We start from the raw sequence: 27,622 nt of genomic DNA on the forward strand, positions 1-27,622 counted from the left end.
TGTCCAGTACTGCCCCATACTTGCCTTTTAAAGACAGAGTTGTGTGGATGTTTTATGGTGGTTACGATCCTTGCTTGATTAGAACCTATATTCAGAATGCTTGAAGCCATGACTGGGGCTCTGACCTGAAGGGGCCTGCTTTCCTCTGGGAAAGGAGAGAAATTCTAACTGTAAGGTGTAGCAAGAGCATCTGAAACATGGGGCGGAGGACAGGTCCAGTGATCTAAGGATCTCATAAAGCTAGGAAACTGGGATTAAAAATAGATGTATGAATACATTACCTGTACCTACAACTAACCCACCCCTATGTCGTCATCTTTGTGTCTAAGTCACAGAATCCGTGAGTCCTTCCCCCACCCCCATGAAAAAAAGCTTGCATTTACATTTATACAGAAGGATGTTGTGACGCAGGATATGTGATTGTGAAGACTCTTGTCTTGGCTGTTACCTTCCCAGACTTATGGTAATGCACAGTAGCATTAGCAGTGCAAGAGCCGAGAAGGAACAGCAAACGAGAGAGAAACTTGGCCAAAGTGAAACTAGGGCCATGGATTTGGGGGGGAAGGGGGAGTTGTCGTAGTTTCAATTCTGCATCCTTGTTCCTGAAAAATTCTCTGTATTATTCACAAATTACATCACAATACACGGAAGCTACCACAGCTTCTGCGATCCATGACCTTCCTCGGTGCAGGTCATTCCCTGCTGCTTCACGTGCGATACCTGGGGATGTGGAGTTGAGTTTGATGATACTGCTGTTCAGCAGATAATGGTGACCTTAGCGAACAATGGCAGCTGTCGGAAGCTAAGAGCTTCTCGTCCCATGGGCAGTGGGCATTTTTTATAAGGAGTACAGGGCTCTGTTTTCAGTGAGCGACAGTTGTCATCAAGCGTCTGCAGGGCAGTTCTTGTTTGCCGCAGAAAAGTTCAGATCCCTTTCTCATTATTGCTTTGTTGCACAAGCAGGCACTGTCACAATGCATGGTTTATATTCCAAGTACTTGGCACATCCTTACAACCACAAAGTCAAACTTGTGATCAGTTTCCGTGAATGAAAATGAGACACAGCAGTTGCACTTGTGTGATCAGAGAGAAACAGAACCTTTTCAGGTAAGGCAGCATTTACCTTTTCCCACTTCCCATTGATTACATAAAGAAATGTGAAAATTTAAGAAACCAATAACTGAAATACTAGCTAATCTGCATCTGCAATATCTTCTGTTTAATCACTGTTGTATTTAAGGATGTAAAAAGATGATTTTATACATAGATGTACTCTAGGAAAAAAAGAGAAGGGAGACGGGCTGCAAGCACTAAGGCAGTGATCCCACCCTGTCCTGGGGACCCCCCCAGCGAGGCAGGTTTTCAGGATCTCCACAATGAATATGCATGAGAGAGAATTTGCAGGCACTGCCTCCAAAACATGCACATTCCCTGTACGTACCAGGATCAGCCCAGACCGCTGGGTTGTGTCTCCCTTCCAGCAGAAGGAGTCAGAGAAAAAAAAGTGAAAGGCAGCCCCTCTTACACTGGGGTGCAACCTGACTGGCTGGGGGTCCCCAGGACAGGGTTGGGAACCACTGCTCTAATGAATCCTTTTCTATCGAAGGAAACCAAGGGAATGAGAGAAAATACTTTTACACTGAGAAGGTGGTGAACACCGGGAAGAGTCTCCCAGTAAAGCCAACTCCAGATCTGGGAACAACGAGCTGAGTTTCATGTTATTTGGAAAGTGAAATGAAAATGAAGCTATTTAGTTTAATTTTCACTTTCAATATTCCACCAGTGCACCCCCCCCCCCCCCCCGCTGCCAAAAAAATAAGACCATTGCTGGCATTGCAAAAATTAAAAAAAAAATTGAAGCTCCTTTCACCCCCCCCCCCCCATCTGTGGCTCGGCAGACATTTTAAATAGGGCAGGAGCAATCGACAGCTGCTCTTGCCCCCCTGGCTCCCTGAGACTGGTGCTGTTGTACAGAGGGGGTTCTTATTTTGGGGCACTAGAATCATTTTTGCAGAGGCAGGGCAGATGCCACCTATGCGTTTTGTTTTCTATGTTGTCTGGTTATTTTGTTTAAAATAAACCAAAGGAAAAACAATGGAAAAAAAATCCCTTTAGTGCACATCCCTACCAAATTCGGTGATTCATACTTTTTTTTTTGGTTTTTTTTTTGGTGAAACAGGCAACAATGGGAAGCTCGAACTCTCATTCAGGTTAGTACAAGGAACTGTCTACTCTGTGTGTGGCAGAATCCTTCCTAAAAATGAAGCGATGCTGTCTGCAGGAGTATCCATGCAACAGAAGCACTGAAATGTTTAGAAATGACATGAACAATGCAGTGAAGCAGCCGGCGTCATTTCGGGTCATTTTAAAATGAAACAAAACCTTCAGTGAATTTTATTGGGTTTTTCATTTCGTTTCAAAAGTCTGCACCTGCTCCGGCCTGGACGGCTGCTGCTGCCACACAAACCTTACTGCTGCTGAAATTTTGAATTGAACTCCCCTAACTGCTTCTTATGCTTTCAGTAGTGGGAAGCCATAGTCCAAATGGACAGGTGTGATCCCAGTCACTGAAAATGGGGCTGGCCAGCCCTAATGTTGCATGCAGATCATGTGCCAAGAATGTAGGATTGGGACATCTGCCCCTGGTTTGGCTGCATGCATATATGTGCTTGTTGTTTTTTTTAATGCTAAAATTTCAAGACAGTGCAATCCTATTGTAATGAAAGCTATAAGTAAATCTGAATCTTTAAGAGGGCATGAGTTAAAACTCAGTACCCTTTTGTCTGTATAACTTAGCAGCAGCAATGTGCTCAACTGCCCTCTGGGTGGTTGAGCCCAATTCCAGAGCCCCAAGGCACAGCTGCTCCCACCTAATTCTGGCACTTGGCAGAGTAACACAGCAAATGACAGCAGATAAAATCCAAAATGGCCCATCCATAAGAACATAAGAAACTGCCATACTGGGTCAGACCAAGGGTCCATCAAGCCTAGCATCCTGTTTCCAACAGTGGCCAATCCAGGGAACAAACACCCAAACAGTAAATAAATCTCATGTGACTAATACTGGTAATAAGTAGTGGCTATTCTAAGTGTTCTTGGTTAGTAACAGTCTATGGACTTCTCCAGGAGCTTGGGCAAACCTTTTTTAAATGTGGCTACGCACCTTGAATACTGTGTACAATTCTGGTCGCCGCATCTCAAAAAAGATATAATTGCGATGGAGAAGGTACAGAGAAGGGCGACCAAAATGATAAAGGGAATGGAACAGCTCCCCTATGAGGAAAGACTAAAGAGGTTAGGACTTTCCAGCTTGGAGAAGAGACGGCTGAGGGGGGATATGATAGAGATGTTTAAAATCATGAGAGGTCTAGAACGGGTAGATGTGAATCGGTTATTTACTCTTTCGGATAGTAGAAAGACTAGGGGGGCACTCCATGAAGTTAGCATGGGGCACATTTAAAACTAATCTGAGAAAGTTCTTTTTTACTCAACGCACAATTAAACTCTAGAATTTGTTGCCAGAGGATGTGGTTAGTGCAGTTAGTATAGCTGTGTTTAAAAAAGGATTGGATAAGTTCTTGGAGGAGAAGTCCATTACCTGCTATTAAGTTCACTTAGAGAATAGCCACTGCCATTAGCAATGGTTACATGGAATAGACTTAGTTTTTGGGTAATTGCCAGGTTCCTATGACCTGGATTGGCCTCTGTTGGAAACAGGATGCTGGGCTTGATGGACCCTTGGTCTGACCCAGTATGGCATCTTCTTATGTTCTTATGCCTTACCCACATTCTCCAGCAATGAATTCCAGAGCTTAATTGGGTTGTGTGAAAAATAATTTTCTCCTGTTTGTTTTAAATGAAGTTTCTCCTAGTTCTTGTATTATTTGAAAGAGTAAATAACCACTTCATGTTTATGCCTTCTACATGTCTCATAATTTTAAAGACCTGGATTATGTCCTCCCTCGGCTTTCTCTGCTGCAGTCTGACCTGCAGCGATTATGCATCTATCATCCAAAGTAGACCAAGTTTGCACATGGAACCCAATCTCCCTCTTGCTGTGAGTCCTTTAGGGCTGCGTGCAGATTACCCCCTGCTCTGCAGGAAGCACGATGCAGCAATATCACTGCTGCCTTGCGCTGCTGCTGTTGCTCACTGAAGGTTGCTCAGTCATTCTTACCATCCTCTGTGTTTATGACAGGCTTTATCGCAGTCTGTTACTGTTCTTGTGTTCACCACCTTTGGAAGGATGTTCCAAGCATCCATCTGTGGAAAAAATGCTCCTCATTCCAGAGCTGTGTGGCACTTGATGCTCACAGCAAGTGGAACAGAGAATTGATCCTTTGAGTCGGGATTCAAATATTGTCGGAAACCTGCTTCTGTTTCTCTGGTCTGTGAAGGATTATCAGGCTCCCAAACACGACGCTGATTAGCTGCTTAATTCAGTTTGCATTATTCTACAGCCACCACGACCACAGCTGCTCCTGCTCCCACTCTGCTGGTAACAACAACCGCTTTCATTGTTCAGCGAGAAGCAGCTCCCACAACTCAGTCCCTTCAGGCATGCAGGTGAGTGGCCAGCAGCGCACACAGCTGGGCCAGGCCTCCTCCTACACTCAATCCTTTTAGCGTTCTTTCTAGGATAACATAGGGAGATTGGTTATTCATGTAAGTAATCTAAGGTATGAGAGGAGGCTCTAAGGAATACAACATTTTCCAACAGTTCCAATGGGAGGAGCAAAACTTTCCGTTTAACTGGACTTTTAGATACAGTGGTGCAGCGGCAGGTTTCTCAAACCACATTTTGGGGTTTTTTTTGTTCTCAAACCAAACAGCCCTGAGTACCACCATATCATCCTGGCCTTCTTCTCTGGGGTTCTCCTGACGCTGTTGATAACTGCAGCCATCTTCTTCATACAAAGACTGAGACACAAAGGCAAGCAAGGAAAGTATAAGTGGCGATCGCAGAGCACTGAATGGTGTAGGGCGTTGTGAAAAGCAAATGCAAACTCTCCTACTTAAACAGTGTTTTCAATAGAAAGCACACAGCAGGCTGGCGGGTGCATGAACCTTGCCTCTGAAGGACGGTTCTAGCGCCATGTTGGTCTTGGAGAAATCCGGATCCTTTACAGGTTGTGCCAGCTGTCTCAAAGATTATCCCAAGGTTTTAGTCTGATGTCCCCAGAGCAGGGTCCTGTATAGCCTAGAGGGCTTCTGCATGCATTGGGTAACTTATGTTGGTCCCGTGGAAGGCGTGCCAGCCAGAGAAAGCTCTGAGTTTCTTCAGGTGCCCATATGGGCTACTTGAGCTGTGCATTGGCACATATATTGCACACCAAGTGCATTAACAGTAAAAAAAAAAAATGGCAGCATTAATAATGCAATATGGGCTCTCCAAAAGTGGATCTGAAAAATCAGTGAGTCACCTAAAGGAAAACTTAGTGGTGTATAGAGAGAGAGAAATTGCAAACGATTTATGGCAGCAGATCTGGAATAGTAGCCTTTCCCCACTCCCTCTATGGATAGATCTACACATGAAAGAATGCACATATTTTATATCCATTACTTGCCTCGCTTGTAAAATGCATGGATTTATGAGCTGAATTTATCTATGTTTCAAACTGTAGGTCTTGAGAGCAGCAGACCCCAGCTTGGATTTCAGCCTCCCCAAGCCACTGACTCCAAGGTACAGCAGGATGAGTCCTGATTATGTCTCTGTGCACGCTGCAGATCTTTTTCAGTTTGTTAAAGCAGCCATCCTGACTGTCTGGGTGAGGATGCTCTGGGTTTTGCAGGCTCTATCTGCTCAATGTATTACTTCAGGTTCCCTCTTTTATTCGCTCTGGGATGTAGGATGAGTCTTTCAGGAAATGGCACCATTGGATAATGTCCTTCTCTGGTCTCAGAGCTCCTGAAAGAATCGGGCATAGGATAGAGAACTGGCTCCAGGGTTTCAGGGTCGGTGTTACCCCATTGCAGGCAGGGACCTGCCGGTCCGATTTCCTTGTTGCAGACCCTAAGAAGGGCAGGACTGGATCAGCCTGTCCTGAAAATCCGGAGCCTGTTGGCAGCATTAATCGGGCAGAGGGTTGTGCTCTCCCCACCCTGAAAGGCCACTTTGAGTGCACTAACAGGTTAAGTTTCTCTGGGGACAATGCAGAGTGCATCAGGTCCCTGCCACCCTCCAGCGTCCCAGGGCATCACATTCAGCGCTGTCTGATTGTCTGATTCAGTGTGTGCGATGTCGCTTTGCAAACTGAGCCCAGTGCATGCGACTCTCTCTTGGTAAGGCAGCTTAAGAGTAAAATTCCCAAATCAAAGGCATAACAGCGCTGTGCAGGGAAAAAACTTGGATAGCGTTATTGGTTTGGTTTCATTTTGGGGGTGGGTTTTTAAAATGTATTTTAGCGAGCGCTCAGACCTTTGTGTGTGCTAAAACCGCTTAAGGTGCCCTTGAATGGTTCAGTGTTTGCTAAAACTAATCTGTTGGGTTTTCCTGTTTTGTTTTGAAAATGACACAAAACAATGCCTTCGTTTGTGGTTTGTATTTTATTTTTCCTGAAACTGTATCAATATTTATTAGAACAAGGACCAAACTTGCATTTACCTGGGAAAATGGCAAATCATCTTTTCCTCTGTAAACTTAGCAAGAAAAATAAAGTAAAAGCTGAAACCAAAGGTGCCTAATCCGCATCTGCTTTTTGCATTCCCTTCTTTAACGTGAAATTGTCTGGAAGACTCTACAAACTGCTCTTGCAGCTCTTTTTGTTTTCTTGTAGGGCTCGGGCAGCAGGGAGGAAGACATTTCCTACGCCACTTTGAGTTTTAGGCAGGATGCGCCAGCCGGTACCTGTTCCAACTCCACGCCGCAGCTGGATTTCCCTCACCCCGGTGCAGCAGACGTGTATTCCACTGTTCTAATAAAATCCTGATTCTATCCCAATGGGCATATTTCTTTTTAATATTTTAGGCTTTGTTTTATTATTTTGTAAAATTATTTATAGACAACAATAAGCAGATGCATCAAACGCGGAAGGCTGCCAAGTCCGCAGAACTTAATTCAGAATGATCTTCAGGCAATAGCCAACACATGGAGCAGGAGTTCAGAAGTGGAGGGGTGGGTGGGAGTGGGGAATAATTTGTTGTAGATGCTGGGGAAGAGCTGGCTAGAATTGTGTTATTTGTATGAAATTGTTGAATATTCCACAGAGACGGGAGGATGGGGCTCTGGTTCTGCGAGCTGGCGTGATGTGGTCTGCTTGCTCGGATGATGCACTATGCTGCTGTATATCACATTGGCTTCCTTGGAATTTGAAGGCTGGAAAACAGTAACATAAAAGAATAGAGTCCAGCTTTACAAGTCAACCCTGTTACACCCCATGCGTTTGTTTCAAGCTGTTCTTTTTATTATTTTACATGTTAATATTGCTGAAATGAGTTTTTCTGCAGATGAAATGTACAGTGGTGCTTAGTGAGCCTAACCATTTCCCAGAGCCTCAGTCTGTCCAGCTGTAACACGGTAGCTGCTCATCTGGCAGTGGACTTGGTGGCCACTGAAAGTTGGACAGCACTGGATCCATGGATGATGCTGCAATATTTATTGGTTGTGCTCCTGGAAGGATGAGTCTGTCACATCCTAATGTATCTGTAAATAGACTTATTCTGTCTGACATATTAACTTTTTTGCATGCGGATAAGCCATGCTCATTCAATCTAGGACTTCTGCTGAGCCTTCCAAGCAGGTGCCCACTCCTTGTAGGCTCAGACTCCCGTCCATTGGGAAGTGGCCTGAGACCAGTAAGAAACAGACCATCAGCGACCTGAGCTGCCTTAAATACCCCCAGCCTCCTGAAGGATGGCCCCTCCTGCTAAAATCCTGACGACATTTTGTCTGCTCAATGGGGTGAATGTTAAAAGGCCTGCGTGGGCGTGGTTCCTGGCACATGTGCATAGCCACACCTCTTTTATAACGCGCATATTATAAAATCCGATACCTGCGTGCACTCGTGTGTCCAATTTATTTATCGGCACGGGGGGGAATTGAGCCATGCCTTGTTCCCTAATCCCCTACCTTTCCTTCCTCCCTTTTTCCCTCTCCCTGAGCCCTAAACCCCACCTATTGGCCTGAATGCTTTTTATTTTAAAACTTACTTGCTCCCAGGAGCAGCAGTAAGATCTGAGTGCCGGCACAGTGTCGAACGGCGCTGTCCCAGCCGGCTCCCGCCCCTTTTTAAAAGCCTGGCACTGCTGCGCGTATCAGGAGATAACGCGTGTGGCCGGGCCGCTCTGAAAATGCGCTCGGCGTGCGTGTGTGCGTTATCTCCTGGTATTTTCGCACAGTGGGGATTTAAAATTCCCCTGAATGTGTTCCCTTATCCTGCCATTCTTTGCGCTGTTTACCTGTCAAGTTATGTTCGTATCCCGTGATCTCAGCCTGGAAACTAGCAGCAGCTTTAAGATGAAGACTGCCTCTCCTTTTGGCCAGAAATCTGCTCGTAAATCTTTGAAGGGGGAATTAAGACATTTTACAAACCTTTCCTCTTGCAGTCTGTCAGCTGTAGGCTTGTATGCAGCTTTTTTTTTTTTATGGAGGGGGAAAGCAGAAGTTGGTTTTATACTGGGATGTTGCAGTAACAAGTCCCTTGCAGAACTCACCAGTGTCGCGACCGTTTCCGGTGTCTCGCTCATCTTTGCTTGGTTTTCTTTTCTGTCTGGAGAGATGACGATGGAAGAAAAATTACAACCACAGCAGAGGTTATCCTTCAATAACAACTGAAAGCTCCTTTCATGCATAACCCCCGGGCGGGACGGCTCCCCCAGACAGACCCCAGGGGCCCATAGAAAGAGAGTTGGACCCTATCTGCAACCAGTTCTGCTTGGATAGCCTTTCACTTCTGAGGCTCAGGGTCGCTGTGGGGGGAAGCAGAGCTTCACGGCCCTTTTGCAATGTCAAAGTTCACAGCCCTTTTTCAGCCATTGTAAACAGCACTGATAATCTCAACAGTCTCCAGGAGCAAAAATCACACTGAGAGGCAATGTGGTTTCCAACCTGTTTACTGATTGTTGATTTATGACTGAGGAATATTTACAGCACTCAGCTAAAGTCATTGAACAATAAAGCAGAAGAAAGATTAATACATTTGTGACCTCACTCTTCTAATAAAGTCTCTGATTCCCTGTGAAAGCCAATTCATAAGAACACTTGTCCTCCTCCTCTTGCCAATCACTCAGACTAAAGATAGTGCAGTCCTCCTTCCACTCACAAAGTTATTCCTTATCTTTTCTCCGAATGGTTAGAATAAAATCCCAGTTATTTATCAGAATGTAAATCCCAATTCTTGAGCCTTTCCTGAAGTCGTCTTGCATATTTCAGATTTTCCTTATAGCAGTACCAATGGGCTCTCTCCTCTGATGGAATCCTCCATTCCTTGGGCTTTTCCCAGGTGAAAGAAATCTCTTCTCCCCGTCATTTGAAACTGATCGCCGGGTACCAAAGGCACTCAGTTCCAGGTGGAAAAAATGTTCTTGCTTCCAAAATGGGGAGATAGATATTTAAGAATAAACAACTTAAGGTCGAAACTCCTCTGCATTGGGTCACCAACGGGTCTATACCCTGAAGGAGTAATAGAACACTGCCAGAGTCTTCCCTACCCCTTAATCTAACCTTGCATAGGGTCGCTTCAGTTCTCTGTGAAGGGGTACCAAGGATCTCACGGAAAATCTCAAAAATTGGATCAAAAAGAGTAAATGCAGATGCAAACAACTCAGTCTGGCCTGTTGACTTGAAGAACAAAAACCACCAAGTCGTCTCTTCATTAAGTTAACAAAATTAATAGAAGGCAGAGGGCTCCTGCCTCCAAGAAACCTAACTAAAAATCCCACATCCTAAGAACGTGTCTGGAGGTCAAAAAGGCTAAGGCTATACTATCTTGGCCTCCCACATGGGGGAACAGCATCCAACCTCTCCTTACGCAGATGTCTCTGAATCTCCACAGCAAGTTAGTACGTTCCATTGGTAAAGGAAACCAAGGGTTCCTTGCACATGAAAGATAAATACTTTCACAAGGAAGGCACTGTTTAGTAGTTACACTCGCCAGGCCTGCCTTCTGCCATGCTACCACTGTGACATTCAAACTCTACCATTAAATGGGATTTTACTGAGGCAAGGCCTGATCTTGCAGTTGAGCTTGCAGGGCTGGAAGCTGCTAGGATGGAACTGGACTCTGCCACTAACTTTAGGATGTTGCTCCTTCTTCCCACTTCTGAGATTATTGCTTGGTGTCCAAAACGAGGGACACCAAAGTGAGGGAGTCGGTTGGACCGTTAGATGATCGAGGGGCTAAAGGGGCACTTAGGGAAGATAAGGCCATTGTGGAAAAATTAAACAATTTCTTTGCTTCGATATTCACTGAAGAGTAAATTGGAGAGATACTCATTCAGAGAAGGTTTTCATGGGTGATGATTCAGATGAACTGAACCAAATCATGGCGAACCTGGAAAATATGGTATGCCTGATTGATAAACTGAAGAGTAGTAAATCACCTGGACCGGATGGCATACACCCCAGGGTTCTGAAGGAACTAAAAAATGAAATTTCAGACCTATTTCAATTAAGTTGTAACTATCATTAAAATCATTCTTTGTACCTGAAGATTGGAAGATGGCTAATGCAACCCCGATATTTAAAAAGAGCTCCAGGGGTGATCCGGGAAAGTATAGACCGGTAAGCCTGACTTCAGTGCTGGGAAAAATCATGGAAACTGTTATAAAGAATAAAATCACAAAACATTTAGAAAGATATGGTTTGATGGGACACAGCCAGCATGGATTCACCCAATGGAAGTCTTGCCTCACAAAGCTCCTACATTTTTTTTGAAGAGGTGAATAAACGTGGACAAAAGTGAAATGGTAGATGTAATGTATTTGGATTTTCAGAGGACGTTCAGCAAAGTCCCATATGAGAGGCTTCTAAGAAAACTAAGAAGTCATGGGATAGTAGGTGATGCCCTTTTGTGGATTGCAAGCTGTTAAAAGACAGGAAACAGAGAGTAGGATTAAATGAAATTGAGAACACTCACAGTGGAAAAAGTACAGGGATCTGGACCGGTGCTTTTTAATATATTTACAAATGATCTGGAAAGGGGGTACAACAAGTGAGGTGATCAAATCTGCAGATGACACAAAATTATGCAGAATAGTTAAATCTCAAAAGGATTATGATGAATTATAAGTATCTTGTGAGACTGGAAAATTGGGCATCCAAATGGCAGATGAAATTTAATGTGGACAAGTGCTAGGTGTTGCATATAGGGAAAAATAACCCTTGCTGTAGTTACACAATGTTAGGTTCTATCTTAGGAGCTACCACCCAGGAAAGAGATCTAGGCATCATAGTGGATAACACATTGAAATCATCGGCTCAGGATGCTGTGGTGATCAAAAAAGCAAACAATGTTAGGAATTATTAGAAAGGGACTGGCAAATAAAATGATGGATGTCATAATGCCTCTGTATCGCTCCATTGTGAGACCGCACCTTGAATACTGTGTACAATTGTGGTTGCCGCATCTCAAAAAAGATATAATTGCGATGGAAAAGGTACAGAGAAGGGCTACCAAAATGATAAAGGGGATGGAACAGCTCTCCTATGAGGAAAGACTAAAGAGGTTAAGGCTGTTCAGTTTGGAGAAGAGACAGCTGGGGTGGGGGGGGATATAATAGAGGGCTACAAAATCATGAAAGGACTTGAACAAATTAATGTAAATCGGTTATTTACTTTCTCGTATAATAAAAGGAACACTCCATGAAGTTAGCAAGTAGCTCAATTAAAACAAATCAAAGAAAATTCTTTTTCACTCAGCGCATAGTTAAGCTCTGGAATTCATTGCCAGAGGATGTGGTTACAGCAGTTAGTGTAACTGGGTTTAAAAAAGGTTTGGATAAGTTCCTAGAGGAAAAATTCATAAACTGCTGTTATTTAATAAGCAGTAGTAGCTTGTGATCCATCTAATGTTTGGGTACTTGCCAGGTACTTGTGATTTGGATTGGCCACTGTTGGAAACAGGATACTGGGCTTGACGGACCCTTGGTTTGACCCAGTATGGCATTTCTTATGTCCTAATGTGCCTGAATGAATTCCTTAAGCACCAGTTGTAAAGCACAGCAGGATTCTTTTGAATTAAAGGCACATTACAGAAGTTAGCTGTTTTGTTCTCTACTTATTTGTGGGCAGACAGTGTTGGGTACATTGAGAAAACTTCCTATGCATTGCTAAACACTACTTAGAGCTGATCTGTGTTGGGTTATATACACTGTCAGTGCTATTTTGTGTAACTGAAAAACTGTGCAGTCAGTAGAAGTTATGTGGCAAGCCCATAAGACTCTTGTCACATGAGCATAAGGAAGAGATTCTGAGAATTTGTGTAGCATGAACATCCTTGAAAACCAACTTTCTGGGTCAGTCTAGTGGTAAGGGGTGTCCAAGACCGGCGCTCCCTGTCTTGCTGCCCTCCCCCCAGCCTGAAGCATTCAAAGGCTTTCTCTTCATTGTCAGTAATAACTGAGTGACTGTCTGAACACTGTTTTACAGGTGTAGTGGGGTTAGCATAAGGTGACTGGATTTCTGACAGGTGAATCTGTAGTGCCAATGCAAAGAGCAAGCAGTTCATGGAAGGGGCAATTTGTATTGGACACAGTACAAATGCCTCATGGCTGGCAGGTATGTCCTACATACGAGAAGATTATGCCCCAGAAAAGGTCAAGTTGGTCCACAAAATCCCACTGTTTCCAACATGTCCAGGTCAGAGACCTTGAACTGAGTCCCAGGATATTTTACACTGGTAAATTATTAATATTATCTACCACCAATTAAAGTTTCCAATCTTTGGTATCTCTGGCTTTATTTTAAGTATTTACTTTTCAATATTTACATCTTGCCAGTCCAAAAAGCTAATTCCTGGCAGGTTACACTAGAAATATGAACAACTGGTTAAAAGACTCAAAACAGAGAGTAGGATTAATTGGTCTTTTTTCACAGTGGAAAAAGGTAAACAGTGGAGTGCCTCAGGGATCTGTACTTGGACCGGTGCTTTTCAATATATTTATAAATGATCTGGAAAGAGGTATGACGAATGAGGTGATCAAATTTGCAGATGATACGAAATTATTTAGAGTAATTAAATCATAAATGGATTGTGATAAATTGCAGGAGGACTTTAAGACTAGAAGATCGGGCGTCCATATAGCAGATGAAATATAATGTGGACAAGTGCAAGATGAAGCATATAGGGAAAAATAACCTATGCTGTAGCTACACAGTTGGGTTCCATTTTAGAAGTTACCACCCAGAGAAAAGATCTGGGCATCATACATCCATAAAGTTAGCAAGTAGCATATTTAAAACAAATGGGAGGAAATTCTTTTTCAATCAGCGCACAGTTACGCTCTGGAATTTTTTTGCAGAGGATGTGGTTTAGGCAGCTAGTGTAGCTGGGTTTAAAAAAGGTTTGGATAAGTTCCTGGAGGAGAAGTCCATAAACTACTATTAATCAATAAGGAATAGTCACTGCTTGACACTAGCATTAGTAGCATAGGATGTATTTAATATCTGGGTATATGCCAGACTTTTGACTTGGATTGGCCACTGTTGGAGATAGAATGCTGGGCTTGATGGACCCTTGGTCTGACCCAGTATGGTATATCTTATGTTCTTAATTAAAATCTAAAAAAGTCACTAGAAAAACACAATATAAGTTCTTTATCTAAGGGAAAACCTCAGGTTGCCCATCAAACCAATAAACTTTAAATGTTGAACTAAGGGTAAAGAGCCATCTTAGGCAAAAAACCCCAAAAACCTTTTTTAAGTTGAGAAGAGCGAAATAAAACTTAATAACTCACTGTTCCAACTTTCAGGAGAATAATTCCAGCACTTGAAGGAAAGTAGTAGATGTCCCAGATCTCCAACAAAGCCAGATTTTAATTAAGATTGGGGAGAGGAGGTGAATAGGATCCGAGTTTTGTTTTTCTGTTTTATATAAACATGCCTCATACAAAACGGAAGGCAAAGATCCGGGAGGCTGTAACATCATCTCCCATTTCTGAGCCTTCACAACCTCAGATCCATGCCTTCTTTTCACCAGCATCTAACAATCAGCCAGTGAAGATATGGGCACAGAACGGGAGTCCATTCTTCCGGCCCAACTATCTCTTAGTCCCGGTGCCCCGAGTTCTCCTCCTCCACTTTTACTAATTCCTTCTGATTTTTTAGAAATTACTCCTTCTAAAGTAGAGAAGAGAGAAGGAGACATGGCTAGGGATGGGCTGCAATTATCCAGCAATCAAAAAGAGAATTCTCTGCATTTAGTTCAACCTGCAGAGGTTACGATGGACTCTGTCTGGCCGGATATCAAAGCACTTGAGTTAGCTTTAGTAAAATCAATAGAATCAACAGAAGTATCTAATCAGCTATTCAGTAATATTGAGGCTGCTATGACAAAGACGGAAGGGGAAAAGTATCAACTTGAAGCAAGAGTGAAAAAGATGGAAGGTTGTTATCAGAGATTTACAAAAACTGAAATACTCTATGATAAAAGGCTTGAAGTCATTGAGAACACTTTGAAATATCTGAATTTAAGAGTACTGAACTTTCCTAGACAGGATTTAATCCCACCATTGGAAATGTTTAAAGAATATCTTACCCACATTTTACAGATGCTTCAAGAATCTGTCCCCCCAATTTCAAAAATTTATTATATTCCATCACAGGGGACTAAAGGAGATTTGGATAAAAAATCAGAGGAATCCCAAACAAACCTGACTGCAGTTTTAGAAACTACTGCAGAAACAGTGATTTCATCTAGGGCAACTTTGCATATAACATTTGTTTTTGCATCTGACAGAGATGTTGTATTCCGCTTCTATATGAGGAAAAGATCGGAGAGGTTCCATGGGGCTCCAATTTGGATGTATCCAGATCTACACAATTAAGAAGGAGGACATTTCTAGACTTCAAAGCAGAAATTGAAAAACTGGGGGGGGGGGGGGGGGTAAAATGCTTTTAAAATTCCCATGTAAATGCGAGATAACATCAAAATCAGAAATTCATTTTCTTTGAAGATACACAATTGAAATTGTTTTTGGATTCAATAGCCCCAGAGTCCCTAGCCTTGGAAACAGAAGCAAAATAATATAGAAAATGTATTAGGTGCTAATCTTATTTTCAATTGTTTATTTGATTCAAATAAGTTACCTTTAACCGCTTTGATCCTTTTTTACTTCTCGAGGATTTCTTCTTAATTACATTTTCCTTAATACAGATAATATATTGCACTTGATCTAGTAATGTATATTTTCTTTGTTATATTACAAAATATCTGTAATTTGTTCTTTCAATGTAATTTAAAAATGCATAAATAAAAAATTTAAAAAATACCAAACCTTTTTTAAGTCCTGTAAGTCTGAAAAATAATGTGTGCCAAATGAACTAAAGGTAAAAGTATTTACAAAAATTACTTTTCTTGGAGAAGACTTTAAATAGACAGGACAAATGTAAACACCAATCTTCTTTTGTTCTTTCCCCTAATTCAGCCCTCTCTCCTCCTTGCTATCACCTTCTCCCCAACTCTTGCTCTCTCTTCTCCTCTCCCTCTCCTTTATACTGATCCATGCAGCAGACAAGAAAGTGCTTCCTCATCTCTCGCTGATGATTGGTTGTGGGCATCAAAAGGAACCAATCAGAGGCAGAGAGCAGCAAGCTGCGCACTGCCTCCTCCCTTGGCCTCCATCCTAGTTGCCCGCCTACTGCTCAGCATAGATGAAGCCAAGAGGCTGATAAGGTGGGGCAGCCTCTAGGACCTGGAGATCCCGGGTGGTTTCCCAGAGACCTGGAGTTAGGCGCCTAAATCAGGAGCTTCCAGAGCAGGTAAATTCTCTGCATGTGTGCGTCGTTTTGGTGGGATAATTTTCAAACCCAAATTGCATGCGTACTACCCCTTTGAAAATCAGTGTAAAATGTTTCCACAGATTTTACAGCACTGGAAAATTATCCCCTTAAGGATTCTTAAAACACGTATCGCTGGTTCTTTCTACATAAATAATTAAATGTAATCCTGTTTATTGTGTTTAACAGAGAAATCCACGTGCCTTGTCTTGCAGTCAATGTCAACTTATAATAGAAAATTCCCTCTTCTTACCGGCAGCTTTTCTCTGCTTTATTCTTCTCACTACGATCAGGATGAGCAGGACAGCGAGCAGTGCCACCAGTATGAGGACCACAGGAATCAGGATGTCTGCAGGTAGACTAGCAAGACAGATGACAAAGGTGCAGGGCAGCCACTGAATGACCTGCTGGCTGCCTGGATTGCTTTTATTTAAAAAATGATTCCCTCCCCTTTCACCAACATTATTGTCCTTTAAAGATGCACAAGGATGTCGATCCGCAATTGCCCCCTCTCCTGCGTTAATGTTTTCTCAAGCAATGCTGATGTGCAACCAGAACAAATTCAGCTGTTGGAAGGGACGTTTTCGCAGCGAAGCAGTTCCTTACTGTCCTACCTGCAGCGAGCAGAGGGGCTCCTGGGGGCAGGAGAGGCCTTCCACAAGCAGGTATTTTACTATCCCCCCACAGACTGTGCACAATAACGGGTGCAGCTGTGTGCGGTGAATTTTGGTGCACGTGTACTTTCCTTCTGAAAGGTCTGTGGGTTCTTGCATAATGTGCAGAGCAATATCCATGGCAGCGGCCAGATCTGCATTTTACAACTCACGGTTTTTGGCTCAGAACGGGGGTGTTCCTAGTCCTCAGGGTTTCAGCTAAAATTTAGTTTGGAAATTCATCCAGACTTGGAAGTGTTCTTATATTTATGGAAGTGTACATTTTAATAAGATTCCCCCAACTTAAAAGGAAAAGATTTGTAATGGAATTATTTCCAGATGAAATGTATTTATTCTGCCGATAGCAGAACAACTGTGCTGGGCGGATCACAATAAACCATTCTAATTTAAATATGGCAGTAAAACTCCCACTTTTTCCAGGATCCTGCTTTTTGAGTATTCCCTGGTGCAGAGGTCCTCAAAGATTTCCACCATGAATATGCATGAGATCTATTTGCATATAGGGGAGGAACTGCATGCAGATCTGTCCTATGCATATTCATGATAGAAATCCTGAAACCCTGACTGGGTTCAAGCCCTTGAGGTCCACGTTTGGGGACCTGTGCCCTAGTGAATGGCACTGAGCCACAAGAGGGATCCAGTTGGAGAGGAGCTCAGTGCTTACTGCCCATGCCGGCCCCCATGGATCAGGACAGTGAAAGGAAGGGGGAGAACAACGACTCACAAGGAAAAGAAATCCAGTTTTTGTGAAATCAATTCTTCCAGGATACAAATCCCTGTTAACTAATATGCGATAAGAGGCTGTAAATAACGTTGCTGGGACAGAAACTCCCTTTTCATGCTGCTCCCCAGGTAACATTGTAGCAATGTCACAAGGTGTCATGAACCAGGGGTTTGCAGCCCAGTCCTCGGGACAATCAGTCATGTTTTTGGGATATCCACAATGAATATTAGGGATGTGCATTAATTTCCTCCAATTTCGGCAGTTCATGCGTACCTCGCCAAATTTATAATACCCTCAGGAAAACAGATAGTATGCATGCATCTCATTATTAAAACTACATGCACATTATCTGTTATCCCACATGTACTAGAAAGTCAGTGAGATACGCATGTACTGCTGAATCAGAGGAAACAAATGCATATCTCTAATGAATATGCATGAGATAGATTTGCATGCACTGCCTCCATTATATGCACATTTGCCTCATGCATATTCATTATAGACATCCTGAAAACCTGACTGACTGGGTGTGTCCCAAGAGCTAGCTTGAGAAGCTTTGGTATAAACTAAGCTCTGTGCACTAAAAGTAGGTGACTTTCTCTGGCCAATCCTGGGAGACCCATGGGTGATCCCATTTAAATCCCTAGAATCCACAAACGTCAAACGAACAGGTCACAGTCACAAATGTATTTTCAAAGGCTGGGGTTCTGTGACTATTAGGGTTACAAGCAGTGTGCACGCTGTACTGGAGGCTGTGCAGTGTAAGAGTCAGTGTTGACCAGCAAGCTCACACACTATAATGCATAGCCCAAGGTTAATGCTCTTTCTACAATTAAACTGCAGCAGCACCGTAATTCATTAATATTGATCACTCAGGTTAGTTGAACAATAGATACAAAATGAAACTTACTGTTTTTTTATTTGAGAGGTTTCCGAAGGAGCTGTAAAATGGATAGCATATGTTAAATTAGCCACTTGAGGGCAAAAGCATACTGTCTTCCTTACCAGTTCAGTATCTGTCACTGTCATTATTATTAGACAAGAAGTATTGATCCAGGGAGACACTTTAAGAAGAAGGTCTACTATGACAGTGTTTCACTTTATCTGAACACATCAGACTTTCTTTCTTTAGCCTGTCTGACTATGTTACTGCTCAAATATGCAGCAAAACAGTTCTTCATTACTGCAGTTATCTTTAATTGCTCTAAAATAAAAGAATATCTAGGTTCACAGTCTCTTGTTCACTGCTCCCAGAAGACTCTGCATCTAGAGGGTTTTTTCTTTTTAGAGAAATTAAAGACAAAAGGTAAGTACAGTACTGAAGAACTGTTTTTGACATTGAATTATATTTGGATATTGTCACTTTGGAGCATGATGAACACTTAATACCGATAATTAAAAAAAACACCTTTAGACCTTTGATTATACTGAAAACCTTTGCATGGTTTGTTAAAGTATTGAGCAGGTGCTAAGGGTAGTTATCGATTATGAGACACTGCTCAAATATATACAGTAATTGTTGAATATTAACTTAATTAAGAAGCCATACATCTTGTAACAATATTGCTAAAGAGCAAATGAAAGAGAGAGAGAGAGAGTCTAAAAATCCATCTAGAATTCTTTTTAATTAGCAAAATCCTGGAAGTCTTTGCTTATCACCTGCACGGTTACAATCAGAGCCAAGAGCCACACAGGGAGTCAGCCTTAGCAAGAGAGGCTAGTCACCTTCTTTCCATTGGCTCCCTCACGTCAGTATGTTTGAATGGAAAATGAGGGCTTTGCACCCTTTTGTTTTCAATCTCTCTCTAAGGGCCTATTGTACTCATATGGACGGTTTCATTCATCTCACATGCTGGCCATGCATGGATCTCAGAGTAGGATATCTAAAGCCAGTTCTGGCACAAGGCAACTCTGGTACGGTGTGGAAGGGGAAGACATTTGGTGCAGTTTAAAAAGGTGCCAGGTCATTGACCTGGCATGGTCATTACTGCCCAAAGCTGATGTATCCTACCTTAACCAATGTCCTTCTTACCATCAGACACAGTAAGATGAATATAATCCATGATGTCTAGGAGATGGTTTCTCTCAATGCCACACCAGTACCACCCAGCATTATCTTTTGTTACAGCCTTCATGGTGACAATCAGTTTCTCTGCATCCCAGTTATCTTCAATGGTTAAGTGGTCAGAACATCCTCTTTCGGCCGTGCTACACACAATGGTGCAGGAGCTCCGGTAATACCCTTTGCACCAGTACTTGATGTAGTCGCGGTATCCTGGATCATAGGTGCAGGTAATAGACACATCTGAATGTTCTTTCACATCCTGGGACTTTTCGCCAGTGTAAAGGCACTCTGCGGGTAGGAAAGCAAGGCCAAGACAGGGAAGCAAGGATCATGGTGAAGCAGAGCTTAAAAAAAACAATATGGGCCTGGTTTAGGAAAAACTTGATAAATCGGGCTTAGGATCTTAATAAGCAATGACCTTAGTTCAATCAAGCTTTCTAATGGGAAGCTTGATAGCCTTCTGAACTCATTGTAAAAGTCTACAAAGTTAAAGACAATCTCGAAATCCTATAAACAGGTTAATCAGCTCTGTAAATGAATGGAAGCCTCATGACCTTGTAAACAAATTACAAACGTCCTATGCTTCAGGTATCCTTCAGGATTAGATAGGCAAGATATTGAAAACAGAAGTCCAGCTCTAAGAAACCTTGGGATAAAAGGCTTTATGCAGTTATAGGAATCCTGGGGAGCCCTTAGAAAGTGCCCTATAATTATAGGAATCCTCAGGAGCTTTCTAAACAAGAAACGGCTTTATAGCTGCAGATCGCCTGATGGGGCTCAGCCACCTGAGCTCTTTGCCTCCTACCTGCTACGAAAGGGATCCAAACAGCCAAGTAAGGCTTCATGTCCAGAAGCGAGCTGGAAGCGTGAATGAGGGCATCCGCTCAGCACTTCCCTTCTCACATTTGCACGGAACTAAGTGATTGGTGCTCGGCAGTCTCAGCGGGTTTCTTCTGTGATTTCCCCTTTTCTGGTAATGCTTTGTCTGCAATGTGGGCAGCAAATAGACAAATCTGTTGGGCTTATTTTCTTTTTCCTTCGCCTCAGCACAGGGAAAGTCTTTAAACAGAGCCCCATGCGTGAAGTGCATACGTGGGTTTAGGACCCAGAAAGTCCCCTGCTATCATACTCTGCCACACCCCACAACCAAGTCACTTTTGTTTGTATACCGAGAGAGTGGGGTAGGTCCTCCCAGACCCTCCTGACATTCTGCTTTTATTTTAAAAGCAGAAGAAGGTGACTGTCAGGAGTTCTGCCTTCAGCCTGACAGGCACATGTTAAATTTTAGTCCCCAGGAGGCAGCTAAGTGTCTTCTGAGTCTCTGTCTGTGTGCATGTGCTGCAACAGCCAGTGACAGAAGGGGTTAAAATCTCAGCACTCCTGACGGTAGCCGGTGGCTTCAGATTACCATCTTTGCTTAGCTGGCAAGCTGTTTGCCCTGTTGATAGTGGGCTGTGAAATTCTGGGGCTTCCCACTGGCTTAGTCAGGCATAGGTGAGACACTTATTGGACTATCTCAGTACATCGCTGCCAGGCTTCCCCTTCATCAGGTCAGTGGCACATGAGGCCAAGCTTCTAGAAAGGAGAGTGAGACACTTATTGGACTATCTCAGTACATCGCTGCCAGGCTTCCCCTTCATCAGGTCAGTGGCACATGAGGCCAAGCTTCTAGAAAGGAGAGTGAGACACTTATTGGACTAACTCAGTACATCGCTGCCAGGCTTCCCCTTCATCAGGTCAGTGGCACATGAGGCCAAGCTTCTAGAAAGGAGAGTGGCAGGAGTGGCTCTCTTCATCAGATCAGAGAAGAGAATTCAGAGTCACACCTGATGACGGAAGCAGAGCCCTCCAAAGACAGACACGGTTTGTGCTGGGTTAGTCCACTACAAAAGTGTCACCTACAACTTGTTCATTCATCCTTGATGTCTCTATATTCAAAGGGCAAACAACAACTGAAATACTCTCAAAGGTGAAAGGACAATGTTTGACTGTATACAGAGTAAGCTGGCTTAAAATATTTTCCTGAAGTCTTAGATGTTGTGGGGACATTAGCTTATCATTTGTTGTGCAAGATGTAGAGCGATATCCTCATGTTTCTTGGCACTGGGATACTGTTTTGTATGTTTAAGCTCTTTGCTGTATAAAAGGAAGCTGATATTTGATTGCCTCAAGCTGTTATGTGCTGTTTATCAGACTTGTGCTGTTAATGTTTATATTTGGCTGAAAATAAAATAAAAAAAAAACATTCTGGTGCTTGCAAGATGGACGGATAACATCAGCTGCAGGACTTTAGCAAAGCACAAGATAACGCTGGAGCTTGTTGGTTATTTGTGATAATGCAATTGCCTCTTAAAATAGTTCTTGCAAATTTGAAGCCCTCACTGGCTCAGGAAGTCGCACTCAGCTTTCCAGACCTTACAGGTTCACAATGCCTGGATATCAGGGTCTCTGAAGCCCTGGTGCATTGCACTGCTCCATCCGAACCAGTGCTGGCACCGTCCGTGCATGGGCTGCACCCTAAACAAACTGCATCTCTGTTTTCGTAGGGACTTATGAGAACAGACCCCAGACACTGGAATCCACTTATTATGAATGGAAAAAACCCCCCATCAGTTTGTGTCCTTATATTGTTTTATTTCAGAATGTTAATGTTTCTTTTTCCTGTACATATTGTTTTATTCATTCTCTTATATTTTTACAATGCATGTACGTTTCCAATAGTGAACAAAGCATTACAACGCACTCTAAAATACTTTTATGGGTGCTGTGGTACAGAAACAAGTGGTCAAGGCTTTTCTCCCAGTGCTTTATTGACAGTGCAGCAATTAAAATCAGCATTTCTGCATTCACAAATATTTACCAGAGGCCGTGCATGTTAAAGGGGCTGCCTTCCATTTTGAGGACAGAAATGTTTCAGGCACTACCTTCTCCAGGAGTCCTTGGGGCCTGTCTTCCTTCCCCTAGGGCTGGACTCTTAACCCTGCTCTCAGGGTCTCTTCCCCCTTACAGCTAGCTGGTTGCCTCATACTTTTTAAGATGGACCAGGCCATTTGACTGGTCCAGTGCTGGTTAAGGAGGGTTTTCAGGGACCTCTCTCACAGGCACAAAATGAAATTTCCTTTTTTTGTATTGTTTTGGATGGGAAATGACACGAATGATATAACCAAAATTGGTTGGTCTTTTCATGCCATTTTTAAATGACGGATGGGGCACGACAGTGGCTGATGAATCAAGTCATCGCATAGTCTTGCAGAAGGTGGAGGTTGTGCTGCTGGACTGGAATCTTTGTAAGACATGGATAGCGATAACGCGGAACATGCTATGCTGTCCCTGGCAGCTCGTTTATTTTTCATGCCAGTGTATTAATCTGGGAACACTCTGCAATCAGTGCATTTCAATTTTAATTGAGGGAGATTCTTTCGGCCCATAATAAATTCAGTTCCACGTTCTCTACAAGGTTCTGTTTGCATTGTTGTCACTTGCCACCAGTCATCCTATATTTATTTTTTTCTTTTTAAAGCCTCTGATGGGATCTCATTCCCCTTATGGAGAGAACAACTCTTACATCCTGTAATGCATTTAAGGTTTTGCTTCTGTGTGGGAAGTTAACCCAAATATAATATGCACACCTTTTATTCCAAAAGGAACAGGGAAGTCATTTTATAACTTTGTGCTGTGGGGTAAAGCCTGAACCTAACCTTTTATGCACAGACCTTATCCTGAATTTTGAAAGTGAACTTAAGCACGTTTCTTTGAAACTTTGCGCATATCTTTTCTGGAATCTTACCTGCATATGTTTTAAAATCAGAAAGTAGTGCAAGGTCCGAACGTCTCCACCTGAAATGTCACACCCACTTCATGCAACCAGGCTGCCTGGGAACTCTTGTGCACACAGAGTTCCTGGCTCTTTTATAACAGCCATTTTCACATGTAAAACCAGGTTTTCTGCATATAAATGGTTTCAAAAATTAGGCCCTAGAATCCTACAAATAAAACATCTTTGCTCAACAAAAGAAAGGAGACTTTGGAAAAAGAACAAAGTTAGAGGCCACAGGGAGAAGCAGATTGATCATTTGAAGTCTGAAGCCTATCGCTGCTTCATTTCTGCACTGAGAAGGCACTCTGCATTGCATTTCTGATTTACGTGCCACCCTCCTCCAAACAGGACTCAGATCAACTTATAATCTGGCAAAAATAACAATCAAAATGGATTTAAAAAAAATGCAATAACATCTATCAACATACAGCCAAAGCAGTGGGCAGATGAGCGCCTCTCCCTCCAATCCCGAAAATGTGGTGCAGAGAGGAACCCCTGCAGTGGGCTCAGATTTGGACGGTGGAGGAGATGCTACCCACCCCCTGCGGAGAGCTCTGAATTGAAAAGGGAGCCGTACTCGCGTACTTACACTTTGAAAATTGGTTCAGAGCCTACAGGTACAAATGACCAACAGATTTTCAATTCCTCCCAAAATGTGGGTCATTTTTTTAAAATTCACTCTGAGTCTGCTATGACTTATTTCATGATAATAGAGCTTTCTTTTTTTTGTCATTGTCCTGCCAATCAAGTTCTGTATTTTCGTTTCTGTTTATTTGCTGCATGTCTGTTCGTGTTGGATTTGCATTGGCATGGTGTGGAAGTTTGCAGTAGGTCCTGGAGAATATACTAGGTTGTGATACCTTTTATTGTTAAAAGAGAGAACTGCATAGGATGGAAAGTTTGTGCACTATATTGCCTTTATTGTTGGTTCAATACAAAGTATCGCAACCTAAGGAGATTCTTGGTAGAAACTGGTTCATTATCTGGATTGCAAAGTGGATCACAATTTTGATATCACAATTACTATCCAGATGGAAAATAATTGTCCATGTATTTATTTGAAGAGCTGGTAGTCTGGCACCTTGAATTAAATAGATGTTCCCATTTCATTTCCCCTTTTGAAGAGGGAATTTAATGAAAATCCTCCTAAAGTAGCTGGATTCTACCAGACATTTGGAGAGACATTCATGGGGAGGAAGAAATGTCCTAAATCCCCAAGAAAGTGCATTGGATTGTATTAGTATTTTAGAGAGTCAGCAGAAGGGAATATGGTAATCATTTAACTGAAAGAACATATTTTCCCATCTAAACAGGACCATGAACATCTGGAAACTGCATGGAGACAGTGTACAGCATACAGGAGCCTTATTCTCATGGCCATAGCCAAAATGCTCTTTGCCTCTATTTATTTTAACAACAAAATGGTAAAAAGGCAGAGTCAGAGATGGTACAAAAAGACAAAATGATGGTTTAGGGACAAGTAAGATGGAAGAGATGGGTTATAAGTATAGATCTGAAGGACAGCAAGGAAGGAGTAACATAATAATTGACTGCAGGAAAAAAAAAACCCCAGTTGGCTCATCTGGTCTGCCCAGTTATCCCTATCCAAGGTTGGAAGCTGTAGAGGTTTGACCACTTGCAGGGCATCACTGCTTTACTGATCAGCTTTTGATCACTTCCTTATAGATTCTCTAATGTCCTATCCCCAAACCAGCACTCAGACCCCCAGCCTCCACCATGCCTTACCACCAAGCTCCATAATATTCTAGAGAGTTACAAATCTAAACAATTGGCCTTCTAGATCTATGTGATCCGGCTGGACAGTACCTGGTTTCCAGCAACCCGATGGCACCTACACAGTTGTTTCCTAGGGGGCTGCACCAACTCAAGTTATCTCATGCCTTTCTCCACCCTTTGTTTTATCCTTCTCTCCTTTTCCCTTGCTTCTGTTCCTGGGAGAATGAAGGGTGATTTGATTTGTCTTTAATATTACAGCCTCCCAACCCTGTTCTTATTATAGAAGAGAAGTAGCATTAGGTCCATTCAATCTGTCCAACTTCATTCCTTGTGCAATACCACGGACCCCAGCTGTTCTCTGGTTCCCCCCTCTCTTCTTCACCACCAGGGATCCTTTGTTTCTTGATTGTCTATTTAGGAAATATTAAATGCTATTAATGAACAAAATCCAAACTAATATCATAATTTGTCTAGGTTGCAATCTTTTGGAAAAAATTGCACATTGATGTGTCTTATGGGCAGATCTATCACATATGTCTTTCAGTGCAAATATCTCCTCATTTGCCCAGTTATTTTCTTCTAAAGTAAAAATACCAGGATAGTTTGATGGATAACTCTGAAGCTACTTTTGCATTAGACAAGAACTTGAATAAGTGTGCTCTCTGTAGGTAACTGTCGATTATGGAGGCTCAAGCTTTGCATTATCTGGATTCCTCCTAAGCTCAAGGAGGTTTGCGAATTCTGGGTAAGTGCCCCATTTCTTAGTTATTATATTCTTCCCAGGCTAAGCACTTCAGACGTGTGACAGCTGATCCAGAGTATCCTCAATGCTAGAATTAACGGTGCTGTTTGTCCTGTGTAAAATATATTTCCTTAAAATGTGGATGTACGTCTCCTTAAACTTCCTTATCTTGAAAGCGTAGACCACAGGGTTCATGACTGAGTTGGAATGAGACAGGAGAATGGAAACGTACAGAATGAAGTGGAACTGTTTAGCTTCAGCTACAGATGGGTAGAAATATCCCAGACAATTCATGAGGGACAAGGGGAGCCAGCAAACAGCAAAGAGAAAGAGAACCAACGCCAATGATTTTGCAGTCTTGTACTCTTTGCCATAAAACAACCCCTCCCCTTTGTTCTTTCTTAGCTTTATAGCATTTTGCCTCCACAGTTTCCGGATCTTGTAGAAGATTTCAATGTACAAAGTGATCATTATTAAGAGAGGCAGGAGAACCCAACCAAAGAAGGTGAAATACACCATATAGTCCATGCTAATAACTGAATCGAATGTACAGTTCAGTTTATCAAAGTGTCCCTTATCTTGTAGATTTGATTTCATGTTCCAGCCAAACATTGGCACCATACCAACGAGAAACGATACAATCCAACAAGCCACAAGTGACAAGCAAATTCTTCTTGGTGTAATGATTGTCTTGTACCTGTTGGAAAGTAAATGTATTTCCTTAATCACAGTTCTACATACAGATAGCGTTCTAACAAAGAAGTATTTCAATTGAATCAGAAGTGAAAACCAATTTGGGCGTAACTCATTGCAAGCCCCACCTCCGCTCCTAAGATATGCATTGCACTGCGGTGCATATATTCAGCTTTTGCAGAGGTGGATGATCCAACAAGTGGCCTCCAGGGGAATGCATTTGTGTTTACATGAAATGAAAATGCTATAAAATACTTGCATTTCCTTTTGCTTTGTTTAAAAACAAAATTTAAAAAGCACCTGAAATTCTTTTTTTTTCATTGACTTTTGTTTGAAACCCCCCCCAAAACCTTAGAGGCAAACATGGCACCACTGCCTCCATTGTATGTGAAACTATCTTGTGCATTTTCATTGTGGAGAGCCTGAAAACTGGGCCAATTTGTGGTTCTCTAGGACTGAAAAGCAAATAAAATCATCTGGATTCCCTTCGCGTTATGATGTTTGCTTTATTAGTTAATGATTTTTGAAAGCTCCTGCTGTGAATTTCAGTAAATCGGGGCTGCTGTGAAATAAACCACCAGGGCAAAATGGAAAGGAATCGGATCAAACGTGGAAACTGCAAGAGAAATGGCCATAGCTCAGTGACAAAGCTGGTCGTGGCTTCCTGTTTTTTGGGGTTGTTTTTTTAAGCGGTTTGGTTTTCCAGCATCTGTCAGCAGGTAAACTAGAGACAGACTGAAATATTAAGGCTTACAGAAACCAACAGCCAAACACAGCACGCACACAGCAAAAATAAAATAAAACACTTCTTGTTAACTCACCTAGTGGATATTTTTATCCTTAAATAGCGATCGATTGCTATAGCCAGCAGAGAGAGGATAGAGGCATTGGTGAAGATGACCTGCAGGCAACACATGAAGAGGCAGGTGTAGAACTCGATCTTTATTTCCAAGCACAGCACAATGGACAGAGGCGTGACTAGGACTCCCACGGCTATATCAGCTAGCGCCAAGGAGACCATGAAGTAGTAGGTGGTGTTTTGAAGCCTTGGGTTCAGTTTGACGGTCCAGATTACCAGGGCATTGCCTATTATTGCGCAGACTGCTATGATCGATTCAGTGGTGATATAAACTGCTTTAAGAGCGTTTATGGCACTGCTTTCACTGGCCATGCTGCTGCTTAGTTTCTTGTAGTCATCAGAGACCTGGCCTCTGTTAGAAATGTCAAGATGCTGCT

The 27,622-nt window shown here is 42.5% G+C and overlaps 2 protein-coding genes across 3 annotated transcripts; one reads left to right on the plus strand and one right to left on the minus strand.

Annotated features, from left to right (window-relative positions):
- The first annotated feature begins 78 nt into the window (after positions 1–78).
- C12H1orf162 (chromosome 12 C1orf162 homolog) lies at positions 79–6,938 on the plus strand. Of its 2 annotated transcripts, none has more exons than XM_029574228.1 (6): positions 79–1,107; positions 2,180–2,210; positions 4,461–4,566; positions 4,833–4,942; positions 5,625–5,683; positions 6,777–6,938. In XM_029574228.1, exons 2-6 carry the CDS (start codon positions 2,186–2,188, stop codon positions 6,927–6,929), a joined length of 453 nt encoding a protein of 150 aa, XP_029430088.1. In that variant the 5' UTR covers positions 79–1,107; positions 2,180–2,185; the 3' UTR covers positions 6,930–6,938. The 2 variants fall into 2 exon arrangements, with proteins under 2 accessions (XP_029430088.1, XP_029430089.1); XM_029574229.1 differs by having other exon boundaries at positions 4,833–4,933.
- On the minus strand, positions 6,527–27,622 carry LOC115074256 (adenosine receptor A3-like). Its single transcript, XM_029573556.1, has 8 exons — positions 27,208–27,622; positions 25,751–26,390; positions 21,100–21,187; positions 19,365–19,685; positions 18,243–18,273; positions 16,188–16,294; positions 8,653–8,708; positions 6,527–7,315 (listed from the first exon to the last, which is right to left on the minus strand). The coding sequence occupies exons 1-8, from the start codon at positions 27,555–27,557 to the stop codon at positions 7,175–7,177; spliced, it is 1,734 nt and encodes a 577-aa protein (XP_029429416.1). The 5' UTR covers positions 27,558–27,622; the 3' UTR covers positions 6,527–7,174.

Source organism: Rhinatrema bivittatum, chromosome 12, assembly GCF_901001135.1.
Source record: "Rhinatrema bivittatum chromosome 12, aRhiBiv1.1, whole genome shotgun sequence".
Taxonomy (NCBI): Eukaryota; Metazoa; Chordata; class Amphibia; order Gymnophiona; family Rhinatrematidae; genus Rhinatrema; species Rhinatrema bivittatum.